Source organism: Hemicordylus capensis, chromosome 4 (assembly GCF_027244095.1).
Source record: "Hemicordylus capensis ecotype Gifberg chromosome 4, rHemCap1.1.pri, whole genome shotgun sequence".
NCBI classification, from domain to species: Eukaryota; Metazoa; Chordata; class Lepidosauria; order Squamata; family Cordylidae; genus Hemicordylus; species Hemicordylus capensis.
The window spans coordinates 288,509,289-288,531,404 of record NC_069660.1 but is presented as its reverse complement, the minus strand read 5'-3'; the positions used below and the strand labels follow the sequence as shown (position 1 = coordinate 288,531,404).

Below are 22,116 nucleotides of genomic sequence, written 5' to 3'. Positions count from 1 at the left end.
ATTCATGTCTTTTTGACCTTTTTTCTAGGTGGTGACAAGCCACTCTTGTCATCTGTGGACGAGTAACAAGGCTTCTTATGCTTGTGCCGTTTCTTCCGGACGGCATCTGGCTGCTTGAAGTCCTGCTCCGTAGTGGCTTTCGACTGCGTATCTGCAGAGTCCACTAATGAAGGCATCGCTTCACAAGAAATCGTCTCACTCGACACCGACCTCAACGTCGAAGGTCTCGGTGTCGCGGGTCTAAGTGTGTCTTCATAAAGCGCCGCCCACAATCTCAGCGCCCAATTCTTTAGAGTCTGTTTTGAGAAGGAGCAGCAGATCCTGCAGTTGGGTGGGTTATGTTGTTCTCCCAGACAAAGCAAGCAGGTGTCATGTGTGTCGGTAGACGGTAATTTAGCCTGGCAGTTAGTACATCTCTTAAATGTTGTCTTTGCTGCCGGCTTGCACGCCATAGTCCCCGACCAGCCGGAAGGCTGACCGCAAGGTAGCAAACTCCCACAATTCAAGAGAGACTCACTGATCACTGTGTTTATTAGGGAATATCCAAATCCATGTCCTTAAATACAGTCCGTAGTCAAGTACCAGTATGCTTTCCTAATCTGTTCGGAGTCTTTACCGAAGAGTCTTTATTTTAAATATATATTCCGAGGAGCAAACTGATCCGAGGTTTAGACGCAATGGCAGTCTAAAAGAAACTGAGAGGATAACGCCCCAACTGCATTGTTTAACGGAAGCACGATCACATGCAGGGCAGTTGTGGGCGGCACGAGGAGCTAGTCAATCAGTCCGCGAGGTCCCTGCGCAGGCGCAGAACCCATTCTTTATGAATGCAACAGATCACTATCCAGATCTATCTGTAAATGGGTTTTTAAAGTAAAAAAAAGTTTTGCAAAACATCAGTACTAAATAATAAGTAACAATTATCTACTACAGGTTGGGAATCCTTTATCCAGACTTCTGAAATCCGGAAAGCTCTAAAATCCGGATACCATGCTGAGAGAGAAAAAAATGCTTGTAGCTTCAACCTTCTCCAGTTTGCAGGAGCGATACAGCCCTTGATTCCTCAGCTCATTGGTGATCCTTATCTCTTCCCCTCAGGCTTTGCTATCTGCCTTTTGTTTACTGCCTTCTCAAGCTTCGCTCCCAGCAGGAGGGAAGGTAATGAAAGGGGGGGAGGAGGAACAGGGGAAGACGAAAGAAGATTTGTGGTTTTTTTTTTAACGTATATATACATAAGAGTTTAGGAGATAACAGGGGCACACAGATGAGTAAAGATCTAGCAGAATAAACAAACAGGAATAGATGAGAAGAGAAAGTGAGAAATACTGGCTTCAGCAACCAAAAAGAGCCCTCCTTCAGGGCAGAGCCAAGACAGTTTTGTGGATGGGATCGCACTGCCACTCACACACTTCTCAAGCCGGTCTGAGAGAGGGGAAGGAGCGGTATAGTATAGTATATTAAATAAAACCTTTAAAAAAACACCTACCCAGTAACCTTTCATCCCCAAGATATCTCATTCATGAAAATATTCCGAAATCCGGAAAAATCCAAAATCCGGAACACCTCTGGTCCCAAGCCGTCCGGATAGAGGATTCTCGACCTGTAAATAATGACCCTTCCATCTCCAGCCTTCCTTTTGGGGGCAAGGTGTTGGGAGTGTGTGGTTGTGTCTCAGCAACAGGTGGTCCTGTATGAGACTGATTATTTAGATCCTTTCCAGTCCAGTTTCCGACCTGGTTTCTGGATGAAAACTGCCTTGGTGGACAACCTATGCTGGGAGATGGATGTGGGGGAATGCAGCCCTATTGAATTCTCTAGAAACCCCTGGCAGCTTTTTATACCATCAGCTATGGTATCTGTACTTGGACCAGTGAGAATGATCTAGAAGTTGGGGTAAGCATCATAGTGGCAAATATGCAAATGACACTGTACTATTTAGGGTAGTGAAATCCACAACAGATTGTGAGGAGCACCAAAAGGATCTCTCCAAACTGGAGGATGGGCAACAAAATGGCAAAAACAGTTCAATGTGAGCAAGTGTAAAGTGATGCATATTGGGGCAAAAAACCTCAACTTCACATATACAGACGGGATCTGAGTTGTCGGTGACTGTCCAAGAGACAAATCTTGGGGTCATAGTAGACAGCTTGTTGAAAGTGTCGACTCAATGTGTGGCAACTGTGGAAAAGGCAAATTGCATGCTATGGATCATTAGGAAGGGGATTGAAAATAAAAATCCTGATATTATAATGCCTTTATACAAATTAATGGTGCAGCCACATTTGGAGTACAGGAGGACCTCATTAACAACAACAACATTTATATACTGCTTTTCAACCAAAGTTTCCAAAACGGTTTACATAGAGAAATAATAAATAAATCGTGGGTCCAGCACTTGTGGTTTTGCATATCTGTGGCCGGGTAATTAGCACCTGACCTTGGTATACCCAGGGGGAAACCGGGGGAAAGGGGTTAAACCTGAATACCCACAGGTCAGGGGTAGCCAGAAATTGCGTTGGAGATCCTTTCCAGCCACTATTTTGTGTTCAGGAACCATTTTATGGCTCATTTACTTTTAAAAAAAGGGGGGACCACAATTTTTGACTGATTTTCGGCACTATGGGAGACTCTGGAGCATGGTAGAGCACTTTCGGGGGGGAACTGATTTTCAGCAATTTTGGGCAGTCTGGGAACCTACCCACCACCACCCTGATTCCCATAGCCTTAAAGCTCTATCATCTGCCGATTCACTATCTGAGCCCTCCCCCACACCACCGGTGGAATGGAACACTCTCAATAACAGGGTTCTCCTGTACTGCATACAGTTCTGGTTACCAAAGGACATTGTAGAACTGGAAAAGGTACAGAAGAGTACAACCAAGATGATCAGTGGCCTGGAGCATCTTCCATATGGGGCCAAGAAATTTAGAACTGATAAGAGGAAGTACAATGCTTCTTTGCACAATGCATAATTAATCTATGGAATTGTTTGCCACAAGATGTGGTGATAGTCACCAGCCTGGATACTTTAAAAAGATCTTAGAAAAGTTTATGGAGGTCTGAGGTCTATAGGCCACCTCCAGCATAAGAGGAAAGATGCCTCTAAATACCAGTTGCAGGGGAGCAACAGCAGGAGAGAGGGCATGCCCTCACCTCTTGCCTGTGGGCTTCTCAGGGGCCACGGTGTGAAACAGGATGCTGGACTAGATAGGCTTGGGCCTGATCCAGCAGGACTGTTCTTATGTTCCTGACAAACACAAGAATTCTCACTGAGCAGCTTTGCCCTTCTCACAGCACCTACCATATTTTACGGACTATAAGACGCTACGGACTATAAGACGCACCTTAATTTTAATCCAGTTTTTCAGAGTTTTCGAGCTTGTCACACGTTTCTTGCTGAGGAAGCTGAAGAGGCTTTCGTTCTCTTGCGGGGTGAGCAGCAGCGAGCCCACGTTGGTGACCCGCGGCGGCAGCTGCTGGTTGTTGCTCATCACGGCCACTGGCGGGCCCACCCGGGACCTCCTTCTCCACCTCCTCTTGTGCCTCCAGCGGCTCCTGCAGGCTGGCGCTCGCCTGCGCGGGCTCGTCTCTGGGTCGGGCCCCGCGTCCCCTCAGAGGGCAGCGGCACAGCAACCTCCCTCACTGCAGCAGCATTGGGGTGGCAACCGGAGGGAGCCCGGGGAGGAGGGCGGCGGGCTGGCTGACTAGGCTGCTCCCAGCAGGCCCCGGCGAGAGAGGAAGGGAGGTGGGAGGCGAATCCTCCCTGCTTGCCCTTCCTCCTCCTCTTCCTCCTCCTCCTCCCCCCTCTCTTTCCCGACAAGCCCTAAACTCCACCGCATCCTCAGAAGGACCACCAAGCATGCCCAGGACCACCACGTGTCCCCCCCAGGCGAAGGGCCATCCACGGCGACGCTCCCCACTGCGGGAGCGGACGCCTCGAAGAAGGGCCACCGCGGCGTGTGCGGGCGCGCACAGCGACGGCCGCCATTTTGAATCAGAGTATAAGACGCACCTGAATTTGGGCGGATATTTTTTGAGGAAAAAAGTCCGTCTTATACTCCGTAAAATACAGTATCCATTCTTTGTCACTTCTTTCCATAAGGATATGCACAGTTTTCCCACCCTGTGTACTTTTTACTGCACTTTTGCACAATAGTGCTATACACCACTTGTACCTTCTGGATTTTTGAAAATTATGGTTGTTTTTTGTCACATTATTACAGGAAGCTTCACTCTCCATACTCAATAACCAGATCACAAAGAAAGATACCAGGTGTGGTGTCACAGCAAAGCTAGCTGGAAATGAGCCCTGGAGAGCTCGCATGGGCTCTCAGAAGCCTGGGCCATTCCCTTTTACACGTGATGTTACGTGCACATGGGTGTGGTCTGGGCTCCAGAGAGCCCATGCTAGGTCTCCAGAGCTTATTTCCAGCCAACATTTGCTGGCTGGCTCCATTTATTTCCTTTCACCTTCCTCTAGTGAAGGAGAAGAAGGGAAACAAATGCTATCCAGAGGACTAGGGCAGGCCCTCCAGAGATTGCGTCAGGCCCCTTTGCATGCGATGTCATGCTCAAGGAGGGCTTTGGTGGCTCTTTTGATTGGCAGCATGGATTAGAACATAAGAATAGCCCTGCTGGATCAGGCCCAAGGCCCATCTAGTCCAGCATCCTGTTTCACACAGTGGCCACCAGATGCCACCGCTGGAAACCACAGGCAGGAGTTGAGGGCATGCCCTCTCTCCTACTGTTACTCCCTGCAACTGACTTTTTAGCCTGGAGGTGGCATATAGCCCTCCAACTAGTAGCCGATGATAGACCTCTCCTCCATGAAGTTATCCAAACCCCTCTTAAAGCCATCCAGGTTGTTGGCTATCACCACATCTTGTAGCAAAGAAACCCACAAGTTGATTATGCGTTGTGTGAAAAAGTACTTCTGTTTGCTGGTCCTAAATTTCCTGGCTATCAATTTCATGGGATGACCCCTGGTTCTAGTGTTATGTGAAAAGGAGAATAATTGCTCTCTATCCACTTCCTCCACACCATGCATGATTTTATAGACCTCTATCATGTTTCCCTTCAGTCGTCTTTTTTCTAAACTACATATCCCCAGGTGTTGTAGCCTTGCCTCATAAGAAAGGTGCTCTAGGCCCCAGATCATCTTGGTTGCTCTCTTCTGCACCTTCTCTAGTTCTACAATGTCATTTTTTAGATAGGGTGACCAGAATTGTACGCAGTACTCCAGGTGTGGCCGCACCATAGTTTTGTATAAGGGCATTAGAATATTAGCCATTTTATTTTCAGTTCCCTTCTTAATGATCCCTAGCATGGAATTGACCTTTTTCACAGCTGCTACACGTTGAGTTGACACTTTCAACGAGCTGTTCTTTGAACCCTACCTCTCAATGGTGGATCAACCCCCGTCTTGGTCATTATTCAGACCAGAATACTGATCCAACGGAAATCAGAAGTGACTGAATTAAAACACATCATACCTGTCACATTCAAGCTCTTCAGGCCACACAATTCCAAAAGTGTTTATCAGTTGTTTACAGTCCGAGTGCACTCTTTTGCAAAGACTTCGACATGGGTGAATCACACGAGTTTGTTCCATGCAGGCAGGAACAAATGCTTTGCACAGAAATGTGCAGACATCTGGTGAGCAATGGATATTCAGAAGAGGAAGAAATGGCTTCAGAGAGGAAAACACAAATATTTTGATAAGCAATTTTATAAGGAAAATGCCTCAGAGCAAAGTAAAGCTGACCAATCAATTTAAATCCAGAAAACATCCCAGCTGGTTACAAACAGTCATAGAGGACTGATCAGCAGCCTCTGAAAGGAGGATGGGTGTTTGAAGGAGGGAAAGCTCTGAACCATTACTTTCTTCCCACTCCTTCCAGTTGCCTTGCGGCAGCTTATCCCCTTTCTCTTACTGCTGCTAATACCCTATAGGGGATAATAGGCTTCAAGGTGATAATGGATTCCTAGAACATCTGATTTGGTTTTTCAGGGGACAGGGAGGGAACAGTGTCTGAAAGTAGTACTGTATATTAGGGATGTGTTTGAAGTGTTTCGGCACCTCTATTTCCAGGTGCTGAAACGCTTCGAGCTGCCCCAGCCAAATCATTTTGGCTAAGGGCGAGCAGGCACTTTAAAAGGAACAAGGCAGGTCTTACCTGCCCCTCCGTTGCACCTCCGCCACCCCAAGGTGGCGCTGCTTGTATTAAGTGGCAGGGCTCTCTCTTTGACCTGCTGCATTTGCTTAGGAACAGGAAGTTCCATGTTCCCAGCAGGAAATGGTGTTTGAGCATGTGCACTTGCCATATTGAATGCTCAGCAACAAGGACCACTCAAATGGCATCCGCACATGCTCAGATGCCATTTCCTGCGGGGAACTGGAAGCTTCCTCTTCCTAAGCAAATGCAGCTGGGCAAAGAGAGAGTTCAGGTGCTTAATACAAACAGAGCCGCTCTGGAGGTGCAACGGAGGGACAGGTATTGGTAAGACCTTTCTCCTTTTAAAGTGCCAGCTCTCCACTGCCCCAGATGTGCACGAAATGCTTTGTGCACATCCCTACTGTATATAAATTATGGGAAGTGTACTAAATCCATAAAATGTGGGACTACAACATTCTGCATCTTGAGAGGTCGTCTAGTTATTTTCCTCCAGTTAGCTTCATGCATTTTCCATTTCATTACAGCTCTCAATATAAATTTTAAAAAGCATTAGGTAATGGTTGGCCACTCTGTGGCTGAGCTTGGATTATAAAAAGGAAACATTTTCATCAAAATAAAATGCATTTAAGAGCTAGATAGGACTTGTAACAGTAAATATACTTCTGTATTTGTAGTTACCAGCCTGATTAATAGCCACATTACTTGACCAAAAATATTTTTTAAGTGTAGTTTCCTCTATATTTATGAAGTAATAAAAACAGAATATAAATCAAAATAGTAAGAATTACAGAAAACTCAATGCTGCTTAGATTTGTGAAGATATGTATCAGATGGATTTCTATCTTACAGTTTGCTTTAAAGTCTGGATTCCAGAAAAAGCTATCTTTGTGGCGGAAGTAAACGAAAAAATAGTGTACTTCACTGAGATTACAATTACTTCAACAACTACTTGTTGAAGTCCACTGACTTTACTATAAAACAAAATTAGATTCCACAGAAATCTAGAAGCAAGACAAAACCAGACACCTATGAGTTATTGTTTTTTTAAATGAGTGTATATGTGGATTGCCATAATCCATTAAAATGAACCAAGAATCCTTTCTTTGTGTTGTGAGAAGGAGGACAAAGAGAAGTCAAAGAAGTGTGTCTCTGGGTGTATGTGCATGCATGCACTCTTGCTTATGTGCACCCTCAAGGACAATCCAGTGTTTTAACAAGTGCTGGACAAAGTGTTGTAGCTGTCATTAAGAAATTAAATTTCAGGTTTGTACTGCAAAACACGCAGTATACTATCCGAAGTAATTTTTCTTATAATTGTGCTACACCTTTAAATCAGTATTCAGAGCCCTATTACTCAGTTTGCACTAGATTATTTCCTTGGTATTAGGTTATATATTTATCTAAATACAATTATTTTGCTGATTCTATTATCTTCAGTGACCATCTGCAATTTAAGTGACCATATTCAATCTTTCCTACAAGGTTTAGCCCAAAGTGGCTTACAATAAGCTGCAGAACAGTAAGAGCAGCATCTTTAAAAGGTAGGGACCAAGGAAGTCTTCAGTGGCAGGGAGGCCCAAAGTGTTGGGGCCACTACCAAAAAGGCCATGTTCCGAGTGCATGCCCTCCTCACCTTTGAGAGTAAAGGCACCCATAGCAGAGCCTCAGGTGAAGAATAGAGTGTAAGATTTATATGGACAGATTTTTCCCTTTATTTTTGATATTTATTATGTGGGCCTACCACTAATTTTCAGTTAGTCAACTGGAAATGCTCCATTGAGTAGTCCACAACAGTATCCAAAATAAAAGCAAAGGAAAATATCCTCTGAGTGATTCAAGGAAGAAATGCACAACCAAAATCATTTATCTACTGAATATTGAGTTAATTACTTTAAGACTTTAAAGAGGGTTTAGTTCCTTTCCTCTAAATGAACATACAATATCCCAGATAGGTTATTTACATATTGCTCAGAGAGGAACAAGGAATTTCCCCCAGGTACAAACCCACAGGGAAAATAATATTGGAAAAGGACCCTTGAAAATCCAACTTAAGCAAATAAATGGAATACATTTTAAAAATGTTGTGTTTTCCAGTTTCTTGATAACAGAACGCATCTTGAAATGCACAGAAACAACTACATTTTATGGAAGACAGGGAAACTGAACCTATGCATGGCTGTAGAATTTTAAAGCCATGCTGAGCATGTCATCCCTAACCGATGATTAGAGATCCAGAAAAATATCTTGGTATAAAGTCACAAGAATCAAAACCCTCAGCCAGCCATGAGCAGTACATAAATGCATGGATTAATAAAGTTATTTCAAAAAGACAATTTGTAAGAAGCCAACCAACAAACCACCCTGTTCTCCTACATGCTAAAGATTATATATTACTACATTATTAACCCACTTTTCCTCCAAAGAGCTCAGAACCAACATGGATTTTTCCTCCCCACCCCAAATGTTATCCTCACAAACTGTCAAGCAGATTTGTTTGAGACACAGTGACTACGCTACCCCAAGACCATCCAATGAACTTCATGGCTAAACAGGGATATGAACCCAGGTTTGCTCTGCTCCAGTTCAACACAATATCCACACCACCAGATGAGCTCAGTGGTGGGACACTATAATTTTTTGCTAGTTTATTGTTCTCAGAATTTACACATTGCATATTTATACTTGCAGCTACTTTATGATCTCATAACTGCACCCACATAGTTTTTCTTTGTTAAATGTAAGCGGAATCAACTGAAAGAACAAAGGCTCTATTCAAATATTACTGAGGTCATTGGGTGCCAGGCAGAACAACAACTGGCCTAAGGTCTCACAATGGTCAAGTTCAGACACCAGGCTGCTCAACTGCGCCCTTAATGTTACCACCAGGAGCACTCCACAGGCTTGAATGCTCCTCTTCCTTGGGCTGACCAAGTGCTTTCCCTTCCCTTCCCAGTTCAGTGCTTCAAATAAAATTCTCAATTCAGTCTCTGGATGACAAGGCAACTATAATTCAGATTATTCAGAATTCCTACATCACTGAACATTAGTTAATGCTAACCAAGGAAGTGGGGGGAGGGCTGGAAGAGCACACAAGCCTGTGGAGCGCTCCTGGTTGCCAATAAACTAGGCATTGTGATATTCAACTGGACCAACTAGTCCAGGGTTTCTCAACGTGTGGGTCCCCAGATGTTACTGGACTTCAACTCCCATAATGCCTAGCCCTAGTGGCCTTTGATTGGGAATTATGGGAGTTGAAGTCCAATTACATCTGGGGACCCACACGTTGAGAAACCCTGAACTAGTCACTAGCAAAATGTTTGGGTCTTAACCTGTCCTCCATGAATTTATCTAAGCCCCTTTTAAAGCCATCCTTTTAAGGCCATCACCATATCTCTGCAGAGAATTCCAGAGATAAATCATACTCTGTGTGAAAAAGTACTTCCTTTTATTGGTCCTAAATATCCTGGCCTTCAGTTTAATGGGATGACACCTAGTTCTAGTGTTATGAGAGGGAGAAAAATGTATCTGTCCACTCTCTCTACTCCATGCATTATTTTAAACACCTCTATCATGTCTCCCCATAGTTGCCTCTTTTCCAGACTAAAAAACCCCAGATGCTGTAGCCTTGCCTCATAAGGAAGGTGCTCCAGGCTCCATCTTGGTTGCCCTTTTCTGCACTTTCTTCTGCAAATATTGCAGTCTAGTTACAGTGATTACTAATAAGTATCTCAGTTATAAATACTTAGCATTTATATAGCATTTTATATGTATAATATTGTTGGAATCCTTACAACAACCCTGTAAGGTAAGTATTCTTATACCCTATTGTAGCTGAAGGACAGAGGGAGAAGTTTAGGGCTAAGGCTACCTAGTGAGTTCATGGCAGAGACAAGATTTGAACGCAGGAAATCCTCTCAGCATTGCACCACACCAGCTCTAACACTGAATCAATATATTTACTATACATTCATATCAATGTATCATATTTGCATGGACTGGAGATTTAAAAAAGATGAGAGCTGGGCACCAATTAGAGAGTACAAACTGTTAATCAACATCAGATATGCACACCAGCACAAGGAAAGATGCACAAACACATCACTAAAAATACTGGTTTGCAGATGCACTGACAGACATCCATCAGACATTCCTCATTAAAGTTCAAGCCAATCTGCGTGAGTTTTCCAGTTTTGGCCTTGCAGTGTGCCTGATGCATTTTGCAAGTAGAAATATTTCCAACATGGCAATACATCAATGATGTATAACTGGCAAATAAATACATGGTAGTTATTTCTACCAGTTCAGCCACAGTTACATTCTGTAAGCCAACTCAGCTTGTTCACTGTCTCAAAAGGGAATGGTTTTTAAAAAGTAGGGGAGTTGTCTCTTGTCACCTAGTGAATGTGTGCTGATGGCCAGGTAGATCAGACAAATGGTTTTGATTTTATAAGCAATAGAATGTTCAGGGCTTATAATGGTAGAATGTTGAAAATACTCTCCAGCTTAGCTATACTGGTGCTATTGCACCAGTATAATACTGCTAGAGCCGCCTTCTCATATTCCATCTTTCAATCAATGCATAAAGAGGGAGGAGGATCACGGTTGCTTCCCTACTCACCCTGACCTCTGTAGGTGCACATATGCACATACAGCCCATTCTAACCTCTCGCTGAAGGCATAGACTGGGATAGAGCAGCAGGTGCAATCCTGTTCCCTCTGCACACATTGACTGAATGTGTGTGGACAGAACTCAAGTGGAAGACTTATTCTTGGGAAATACATAGATATCTAATGTCCTGCCCCTTGAGTGCACTAATTGGTTTAGAACATGCAATTTTTCTTGATTTCCAATTCAATTTTTTCCAGAAAAACTACATCACTGACTTTGAGTTAAAGAATTAATAATTCTGCTTTGTAATTCAGCTTCTCAGCAAGCAATCAAGAGATTTCCCAATTGAGATGTTTGTTCAACAACTCTCGTGGTATGAGCAACTATATCGGGCAACAGCAATATAGGATGATATAGGAAGATGCTGAAAGGCATAATCTCATACTGCACAGGAGAGGGCAATGGTAAACCCCTCCTGTATTCTACCAAAGAAAGCCCCAGGGCTCTGTGGGCGCCAGGAGTCGAAATAGACTTGATGGCACACTTTACCTTTATACATTCCAAGAGATGTTAAGAACCAGTATGCATAAAGAGTTGGGCTTGGAAGAGGGAGACCTGGATTCAGCTTCCTGCTCGAACCAAGTGACCTTGGACAAGTTACTTTCACAGAGTTGCTTCAGAATGGAGACAACACTCAATGTGCGCTATCCTAAGCTCCTTGATAGAAAGGAGATACACCATATGTGATCAGTAAAAGCAACAGAAAACTTTCAAAGGGCTATTGTGGGAAACCATTAACCCATATTAGAAGCAAGCTAATGTTATTTAGCTACAGGAGTAAGTTGAAAGAAGATTTAAAGTAAATGAAAGAATGTGTCCAAAGGCACAGTCATGCACAACTGCCAACTTACTCAATACTTGACAAATATATACACAAAACTATGTTGATATACAAACAAAGCATGTATCTGACTAGTTTCTCTACAGGCAAACAACTTGCATTAAAATGTGAGAAATAAATTTGTACAGCTGTACATTCATCAGCTGTTTCCCTGAACATGAAGGTGGCAACTCTGAATCAAAAAGTATTTCAAAGCAACAGGTGAACCCCTGCTAATTTGGTAAAGAGGCACCATTTAAAGTAGTGGTTCTCTTATAATTAGAGATGGGGGGGGAGCAACTCTCCATATTCAACTCCTGCACATCATTCCTCCAGTGGCTGTTGCTTGTGTCTATCTTGTTCTTCTTTTTAGATTGTTAGCCCTTTTGGGACAGAGAACAATCATCATCTTTTTTTCTTATATAAACCACTTCAAGAACATTTCTGCTGAAAAGTGGCAAAATAATAGATGATGATGATGATGTCTGGGTAGGATTTCTGTTGGACACAATTGGTATTTACCTGTGATTTTAAAACAAAGCCTTCATCTGCCCTATGCTGACTATGAACAATGTCCACTACTGCAGTACAATTTGCCCAAATAATGGAATTATAACTAAATAATCGCTCCAGTCTGATAGCGGATAAGTGACTCCTAGTTTTTGTTTTGTAAATGTTTCATTATGAAAATAACTACATATGCATTTATAACTTGTATCAGTTTTAGTTTTGAGTATACATACTATATATTTAAAATCCATATCACCTTCATCTTCACAGCCCCTCTCAGAGGAAGCCCTATTTTTCCCACCATACAAATCCATCTCCACATTTAAGATCCAATCAGTTAAGACACCACAATTTATTTGATGCAAAAGGAAAAGCAAAAATTTAAAAGTCTAAATAAAGCTTGAGGTTATTCCAACAAACCAAATGGACAGCAAATAAACAATTTCAAATGAAATGTTTCTGTCTCTAGTAGTAACAAACCACTAAGTATACTTCCATGGGTAACTGGGAACAGCCACATAGATGTAAACAAAACAAGGCACCATTGGTTACCACTGGTTTTAGTGTTAACATTAACTGTGGTCCTCTCTTTAAAAACGTTTCCTCTAAATGTTTACTTCAAGTAGAAACTTTACTACAAAGAAACTTGCAAAACAGTTTTCCAAGTCAACTTATTGAGTGACCTGTTGGATTGCAACTTTGGGGCAGATGAAATGAAATATGAAAATAAGTGGGGTTTTCCCTGCAACAGGCTAATTCTCTCTCCACAATTTAAAACCACAGTCCAGTTTAAAAGCTTGGATGAAAAAACAAGTCCTTGGGGACTTTTAAAAAGTTGAGAGAGATGAGCAGGCTCTTATTTCAGCAGGGAGTGCATTCCAGAGTCTTAGGGTGGCAACAGAGGGCTCATTCCTACGTAGCCCCGAGAGGAGCAGGTGGCAACTTCAGACAAACCTCTCAGGATGATCTCAATGGGCGGTGAGGCTTATGGCAAAGAAGAAGTTCTCTCAACACCGAAGGTCTAAGCTGTTTAGGGCTTTATAGGTTTTAACCAGCACCTTGTATTTTGCCCAGAAACTTACTGGGAGCCATTGTAGCTCTTTTAGTATAGGAGTAATATGGTCTGAGATTACCCAGAGAACAACTTTGCTGCCACATTCTGTACCAACTACATTTTCTGGACTATGTACAAATGCAGTGCCACATAGAGTGCATTACAACAGTCATGTCTGGAGATTGCCAGCATATGTACCACAGCTCTGAGGTCATTTATCTTAAGGAATGGACACAGCTGGTGTATCAGCCAAAGCTGGTAGAAAGCTTCTCTGGCCACCACCTCAACCTGGGACACCAGAGAGAGGCTGGGATCCAGAAGCATCCCGAGAGTGAATAAGTGTTCCTTCTGGGGAAGTGGGATTAAGAAATTAGTAGCATTAGTAGCAGATAAATTAGTAGTATTATCACCAAGATATCATGGTCTAGCAGGTATAGACTTTGGAGAGAAAAGGCACATACTTTACAAAATTTTATGGGTAAGGTTGAACCTAAATCTATTCAAGTGCTTACAATGGAATATTTACAAATTAGTCTGATTGTGCAGAGGCATACACAAAGACAAGGAGGGAAACTTAGCAAATTAACTGAGTTTGAGGAATTAATAAATAAAAAGAGTGACCATTTGTTGGGTGTGATATATAAGCTGTTATTGAAGTATGACACAGAAAATGAACAGATTAAAGAGTGCATGATTAAGCAGATGCAGAACATAAACAGGACAATAGATATTTACAATTGGGAACATCAATGGAAGAAGAATATTAAATTTACTTCTAGCAATAACTTAAAAGAAAACTGGCATAAAATGTTTTACCATTGGTATATCACCCCAATGATTATCAATAAAGTTGACAATAATTATCCAAAGGAATGCAGGAATTATCCAAAGGACTGTAATCAGCAAGTGGGGATGTTTTGTCACATGTGGTGGACCTGTAGTAAGGCCCAATTTTTTTGGAAGCAAATTCACTTCAAGATGGAACAAGTTCTAAACATTAAATTTCCTTTTCTGACAGAACTTTTTCTTTTAAATATGACTAAACCCACTATTCCTATTGAATGTACTGTTAGTTTTAAACATGATTACTGCGGCTAGGATTTTATATGCTGCCAACTGGCACTACCCAGTTATCCCAACTATGGATGACTGGCTATTGAAATTATGGGATTATGTTTCGATTTCCAAAGTTACAGTTTATAGGAACCAATCCTCAGTAGAGTCATTAGTGTTAGTGTGGGAATCCTTCATAAATTTCAATATTCAGCAAGGTTATCATTTGTTTCCAAGGTCCAGCTTTGATTTGTGAGCTATGACTTTGTGTTACGGCAACTATTCCATTACTAAGCTCAGCAGCTGAAAGTAATTTTCTATTTTCACTGTTTTTTCTTTTTTGGTCTTGAACTCTGAATGTTTAATCTATACTATGTTTCTGGATGTTTCAGGAGTTGTATCCATGCCCTGTTTCTCCCCCCCCCCCCCCTTTCTTCTGTTATTTTTTATAAAAATAAAATATATTTTTTAAAAAATTAATAAGATAATCATGATGAACTGGATTCCACAGCTATTGCCAGGTCGATAACGGAGGTGCCCAACAATTCCTCTTGTATGATTAGGATGGATCAGTTTCCGTTTGTGACTCCCAAGGATGTGGGTAAGCTGCTTGGAGAAGTTAACCTTACCACTTGTTCTCTTGACCCTTGCCCTATATAGCTCACACAATCTAGCAGGGAAATTATTGGAGAGGATCATTTGTATCATCAGTACCTTTCTGAGGGAAGGTAGGATGTCTCCTTGTCTTAAGGAGGCAATTGTTAGACTACTTTTGAAGAAACCTGCATTGGACCCCTCAAAGCTAGGCAATTATAGGTCTGTCTCCAATTTTCCATGGTTAAACAAAGTGATTGAGAGGGTGGTGGCTTCTCAACTCAAATCAGAAGCAGCAGATAATTTGGACTCATTTCAAACCGGCTTTCAGAGGTAGAGACTATCGGGTAGAGACTGCCTTGGTCAGCCTGATGAATGATCTCCAACTGGAAATTACCAGGACGAGTGTGACCCTGTTGGTCCTCTTGGATCTTTCAGCGGTTTTCAATACCATCAGCCATGGTACCCTTCTGGACTGCCTGAGGGGGCTGGGGGTGGAAGGCACTGCTTTGCAGTGGTTCCACTCCTATCTCTCAGGTAGATTCCAGATGGTGTTACTTGGAGATTGTTGCTCTTCAAAGCAAGAACTATTATATGGAGTCCCACAGGGCTCCATTCTGTCTTCAATGCTTTTTAATGTCTACATGAAACCGCTGGGAGAGATCATCAAGCGATTTGGTGAAAGATGCTATCAATATGCTGATGACACCCAAATGTATTTCTCCAGATCAACTTCATCAGGAGATGGCTTAACTTCTCTAAATGCTTGCTTAGAATCGGTAATGAGCTGGATGAGGGAGAACAAACTGAAGTTGAATCCAAACAAGACAGAGGTACTTGTGGAAGGCCATAACTTAAGAAGTGATTTAGATCTGCCTGTTCTGATCTGAAAGATCAGGTACATAGCTTGGGAGTACTTCTGGAACCAAAATCTCTCCCTGATATCTGAGGTTGAGGCAGTGGCCAGAAGTGCTTTTTATCAGTTTCAACTGATACACCAGCTACGTTCATTTCTTGAGATACTGGTGCATTAGCTGGTAACATCCAGGCTTGATTACTGCAATGCACTCTACATTGGGCTGCCTTTGTACATAGCCCACTACCTATTAAGATCATCAGGTGGGGGCGGGGGGGGCGGGTCCGGTTGCAGTTGCCACCAGCTTGCTTGGTGGCAACTCAAAACCAGGCCTTCTCACGGGTTGCCCAGAGGCTCTGGAACACACTCCCAAATGAAGTTATAATCTCCCCATCTCTGGTTGTTTTAAAACGACTTTTGAAAACACACCTGTTTCATCAGGCTTTTAGTTTATGATGTTTTAAAGATTATTTATGGTAATTTCAATCTGTTTTATATGATTCCTGGGTTTTAGTTGCTGTTTGTTTAAATTGTAAACATTCCTGAGATTTAATATAGGGTGGTATATAAATACGTTTAAATAAATAATGAAACAAAGCAGGTGTGGCGTGAAAATGCCTTCATACAATACGTGTTATGGGAAAGCCATGTGCATGCAATGAAGAACTAAAAATCCTTTAAAAAAACCCTTCAAACATGAGAATGCTCAGGATAACTTTTAACAAATATGTAACACTAGCATCAGAAGCTTCTGAAGCAAGATTAGAGCAAAATTCAACTCACTGGACAGATGAGGGCTGGATAGGTGTGTCTTCTTTCAAAGCAGGGTGGATTTGATTTAAATCAAACTGATTTAAATCACGATTTAAATCACTAGCAGGGTGGATAAAAATAAAAAAAATCCGATTTAAATAAAAAAATCCGATTTAAATCAAAAAATCAGATTTTTTTTTATTTACATCGGATTTTTTTTATTTAAATCGGATTTTTTTATTTTTATCCACCCTGCTAGTGATTTAAATCGTGATTTAAATCATGATTTAAATCAGTTTGATTTAAATCAAATCCACCCTGTTTCAAAGTAAAGGGAGAAAAGGAATCAGGAAGATGGGAATGGGCCACTAATCACTCTCAGTGCTGAATCCATTACTGAATTGGCTGTGTAATGTTTCAGGGGAATCAAAGTGTTGGTACTGGCAAACAGTTTTTCTCATGCTGGGTTCTGATTGGGATCCTATTTGGGATGCTGTCTAGGATTTCTGGGTTCAGGCAAAGAACCTTTGCAAGGGCTTACTTCAGGAGCATCTCCCAGTCACACAATATCTAGGCTGAAATGAATGTGAGCATCTCCCTCCACCCCCATTTTCTCTCATTCTCCCCTATTTCCCTCTTCCCCAATACCCATTCCCCACTTCAGAAAACTCAGCTTTGTCTGGGAGAAAGACTAGAGCTCCTACCATTCAGCTCACACACAGAAGAGAGCAAGGGTCCTCTTTTCACATTCCCAGTAGGTCTACAACATTTAATCAGTTTAGTCTAGCTATTAAACACATTTTGATTAACTAAAAAAGATGCCCCAAATTACTCAGATTTTTAAAAAAAAATCTATAATTATGTTTAATACACCTGCTTATAAAAACTGCACATGGCAAGAGTGGTCTTAAAAACAGGCATTCCACAGAGGGAGGGAGGGAGGTGAGAGAGAGAACAAATAATTACTCTTCAATGATCATGCCTGCTGTGATACATAAAGTATTCTTTTCTTAAGGTATTATTTTCATATGCATATTTAATTGGGCAATATTTTTTAAATCAGGCAACATCCCTAATTCTCAGATCGCAACTAAACTCAGAGAAATGGATTTTCTGGAAAAATTTTGAACTGGAATCTTTTCTGGAAATTTTTCCCAACACACAATTTTCTCTCATTTCCACAAAATTTGCACAAAAATGTTACTGTTCAAGATTTTCTGATGCCAACAATAGATTATGATCCGATTTGGCGTGTGTGTGTGTGTATATATATGTATACACACACACACACACACATCATATTGCCCCATTTACAAATCAAAGCATATGTTTACTCTCTCTTACACTTTCTAGAGATAATCACCTGAAAAACATTAATTAAAACTCTGAATGCAACAACACTGCTGGATCAGGCCCTAGGCCTCTCTAGTCCAGCATGCCGTTTCACACAGTGGCCCACCAGATGCCTCTGAGAAGCCCACAGGCAAGAGATGAAAGCATGCCCCTCTCTCTTGCTGTTGCTTCTCTGCAACAGGTAGTACCCACTGATACACCTGTCCTCCATGAATAACACTGAATTCTCATGTTGCAGACCTTTATGGGCAGCAGTGACATTTTTATGTCAACTGCACAGAGATATCAGAGAGGATGGAGCAAGAGACCACCTACCAAACACAGCGAAAAAGCTCAGATGACTTTAAAACTTGAAATGTCATTGAAACTAATGCTGAAGATGTTCTATACGTTTCCTCAAACAGGACCTAGCAGAATTCTTTCACACCATTTGGTAACCTTACTGGTGTTGGCTCAAAGCATACAATTCTAGCATCAGCATCTTTTGATTAGCAGGTATTCAACTGCTTCAAACCTTATTTCAGAACACTGAAGATTTTCCTAATAATTTTTAACACTATTACACATCTTACTCAGAACTCTTTGTACTGCCCCAAATCACCCTGCTGCATGCAATATAGAATAAGTGGTTCATAATACTAATGGCAGGGAGAGAAAACAACTTACCTCCATCTGCACAGCTGCTGTGTCCTGATCATAATGCCCCATTATATTTGGGAAAAATGTCATATTATAGGCCATTCCAGAACATCTTGGAATAGTAATGGGTTCACATGTGAATAAACTGTGTCCATGTATCAGGTTTAAGATTAAACTCCAGATCAGAAGAAATACAAAGACCCCCATCTTCCCAGATATTTCTGCCTCTGTTACAGCATCGTGATTGACTTCTCCAGAATGATATTTATTTCACAGGGAAGGAAAGTGCATCTTCATCTTTCAATCTCTCAGGCACAACAACAAAATGAAAAGAGCAGCAGACTGAATGTCCTGTTTCTCTTCATAGCCTACTCTGCACGCCTAGACTACTTGGAAATTAAACTTCCTCTTGTTTTGCAAACTGCAAAGGAACAAAAAAAAGTTACAGTTGATGAAACTGTGACTGCTTAAAGATCTTTTAAACACATTAAACAACAAATGGGGGAAAGGTTTAGAAATGCTTTTAAAAACAGTAGGACAATTATACTACATTTCATTAAGACAAAAGACACTAGACATTGGTTCTTGATAGCAGTGACAGTTGGGGGAACTCAGCTAATAACCAGTTACTATCACACACAGACTTACTACTTGATCCTAAGAATTAAATCATCATGATAAAGTTCTCAGAAGAACCTTTAAAACTAAATAAAGACAAACATCATTTCAAAATGTGGGTAGATTTCTAAGCATGGGATTTGGGCACCACCACTGGTACTTACAGTCAACACAATGAACCAGCCCACCTATAACTTGATACCATGCCCCTAATCCAATGCTTATGTTTATATAGCTTACAACATGTTTCGCCAAGAACCGATTGTATTCCTGTTTCTGGTTTGAAATCTCGGCCGCTTTCCCCTCACCACACAAACAGCCACAGAAGCAAACGATGCCTGCAGCAATTCAGCTGTCAGCAAGGATTTGCAACAAGATTCTCAGGTTCCAAGATGAGCCGAGAGAGAGAGAGAGGCTCTTTCCCCCTCCAGGTGCTCGGTCGGTTTTTCGAGCCAGGTGCCACCCTACTAGCCTTGGAGCTCCTGCCGCTCCCTCCACCCCTTCCCGGGACCGGATCCCCAACCCCAACAGCCCTTCCTTGGGAAACAATGGCTGAAAACGAGAGCCGCCTGCCAAGGGCCGGCAGCACACTCGGCGTCCTGGAGCTGCCTCTGTGGGACGAGGCGGGACTGGAAAACAACAGAAAACTCGCACCAACTTTCGAGCCACCTCCTGGGTGTATCCTGCTCCTCGACTCTTTCCCACGAGGTACCTTCTTGGGAGCAGTAACTAAGTCCCACTGAACTCCCTAAAACTCGAGCAAACCTGCTGTGAAGAGCTCCGAGCTGCAGGCTTAAGGATATTTCCTCACTAACCTCCTCCCACAGGACCGGGAAGGGGTGGGTGGATGGAGGAGAGAAGCCTTAGATAGCGACCCCCAACAGAGCTCAGTCTGCCCCCCCACCCCCGTGTCTCCCGAGGGCGCCGCCCCAGCGCCGGGTCTGCTCCGTCCGCGTCGGAGGCAGCGATGGCTCTGCTGCTGGGCGCGACAAGCCCCGCCCCGCCCTCACCTGAGCCCCTTGGCGGAGGGAGCGGGCCCAGCAGACCTGGCGTCTCGCCTCAGGGCCGCAGATTCTGGTCGCTCGCGCTGTCCGGGCGGACTCACTCGCTGTTCCTCTCCATCCGCCTCCCCCCCCCCACCCGGCGCAAGATGTGTGGCGGCGCTTCTTTTTTTTACACCCCCCCCCGACCCAGCAGGAGACAGCCGCGGCGGAATCGCGCGATATTTGAAAGCGCGGCGGTGAGAAAGCCGAGGGGGCGGCGCAGACACACCTTCCGCCGCGCTCACTCACAAAGGGAGGAAGAGCGAACGGGAGGCAGGCGTGGCTGGAATCCCACCCCGTTGCCCTCCCGGTCCTGAACATGGCGGCGTCCAAACGGTGCCCAAGGCTGAAGCCACGGGCGGGGAAGAGGTGTACATAATAATGGGTTCGGTGTCTGCAGTCCTGGTCTGTGCTCTTACCTGGGGGGAGGAGGAAGCCCATTGGATTCTGTAGGCCTTGTCTCCAAGTAAGCGTGTGCCTAGGGTTAAGTCAGCTTAAGTAGCACAACGAGGAAATGCTTGACTAACAAGCAGAGGTTTGAATCCCGCTGCACCTATATCGGGCAGCCCCGGTAGAGGAAGATGCTGAACATCTCAGCCTGCGTGGGAGGAGGCAATGGTAAACTTATCCTGTATTCTACCAAAGAAGACCCCAGGGCTCTGTGGGTGCCAGGAGTTGAAATCGACTTGATAGCACACTTTACCTTACCTTAAGGTTAGTAACGTTTAGGTTTCAGTGAGTGGGGGAAAGCATATGCTTAATACTTCTGCTGAAAATAAAAAAAAAACTAGCCCAGTGTTGTATCCAGGACACACAAGCAGTAAGGTCCATAAAAGTTCTTTCCGGTAAGCAGTCTTCTCAAGACAGTACAACATATCATCAGAGCCAGTGTGGTGTAGTGGTTAGAGTGCTGGACTAGGACCAGGGAGACTAGAGTTCAAATCCCCATTCAGCCATGATACTAGCCGGGTGACTCTGGGCCAGTCACTTCTCTCTCAGCCTAACCTACTTCACAGGGTTGTTGTGAGGAGAAACTCAAGTATGTAGTACACTGCTCTGGGCTCCTTGGAGGAAGAGCGGGATATAAATGTAATAAATAAATATATAAAGCAGTCAGTCAAAACAGAGCAAGACTTAACTCCCTTTGCACTCTGCTCTCTTGTATATATTAGATAAACACTGATCCCTTTCATCTGGTTTCTTACTCTCAATCCCTTAAAGGGACAGTACCTTAAAATCACATCACCATACCCAGGGAGGAGAGAACTAGACACTAGACTCTTCTCCTTGCTTCCCTAGTTTTCTACTTGCAGGAAGATTTGGTTCTGTTTTAATATGCAGCCATGTTCAGAAATGTATGGCTCAGCAGCGGCAATCTGAAATGGCATTGCACAGTCTGCTATCCTAGCGGTTGAACACTTTGCCCAAAAGAAGAAGTGGTTTAGATGAGAGTAGCTTTTGTCAGACTGATGGTTGTTTTAAGTGTATTTCATCGGCAGCAGGACCAACTCTGCGTTCAGTTGGTCTTACTCCCTAATAAGTGTGCTTAGACTGCTGCTTGGTTCTCAAAGCTACTTGGGTTTTTTGGGTTGTTGTTTTTTAAAGTTAATTGAAAAAAGAAAAAGAGACTGTTAAATGAAACTCAAATAACCAAGGGTGCAAAGTGCCCTAAGTTCCTGTTGCCACCAAGCCAACCATAAGGGCTAACACATCCATCCTAAAGCTGAAATTATTTAATTTCACTAAACTTGTGTGTGTGTTTTCAGTAAATCTGTTTTGAATTGGGGTGTAGCATCTCTTTTTTTATACTGGAGGATGTAGTTCTGTAATTCAGAGTAGTAGTGAAGTTGACAATAATATTTCTTTATGTGTGAAACTCACTTCTTTGTGGCAGACCATTGGTTCATATTGACTGATAGTGACTCTTGGGCTTCAGACAGCAGTCTTTTCCAGCCCCACAAAGAAATGCCAGGAATCT

The 22,116-nt window shown here is 42.8% G+C and overlaps 1 protein-coding gene across 6 annotated transcripts in view; it reads right to left on the bottom strand.

The window, feature by feature from the left end:
- FZD6 (frizzled class receptor 6) overlaps positions 1-20,264 on the bottom strand; it is a 39,777-nt gene extending 19,513 nt beyond the window's left edge. Inside the window, exons 1-3 of one of the 6 annotated variants that reach the window (XM_053243471.1) lie at positions 20,106-20,264; positions 18,505-18,898; positions 5,493-5,689 (exon numbers count right to left, since the gene is read on the bottom strand). In XM_053243471.1, coding sequence (XP_053099446.1) covers positions 5,493-5,689; positions 18,505-18,684 — 377 coding nt within the window. In that variant the 5' untranslated portion in view covers positions 18,685-18,898; positions 20,106-20,264. Of the gene's footprint in view, positions 1-5,492; positions 5,690-18,504; positions 18,899-19,749; positions 20,040-20,105 lie in introns of those variants that run through there. The other 5 variants (XM_053243475.1, XM_053243473.1, XM_053243472.1 and 2 more) reach the window with 5 other exon arrangements.
- Positions 20,265-22,116: the final 1,852 nt, after the last annotated feature.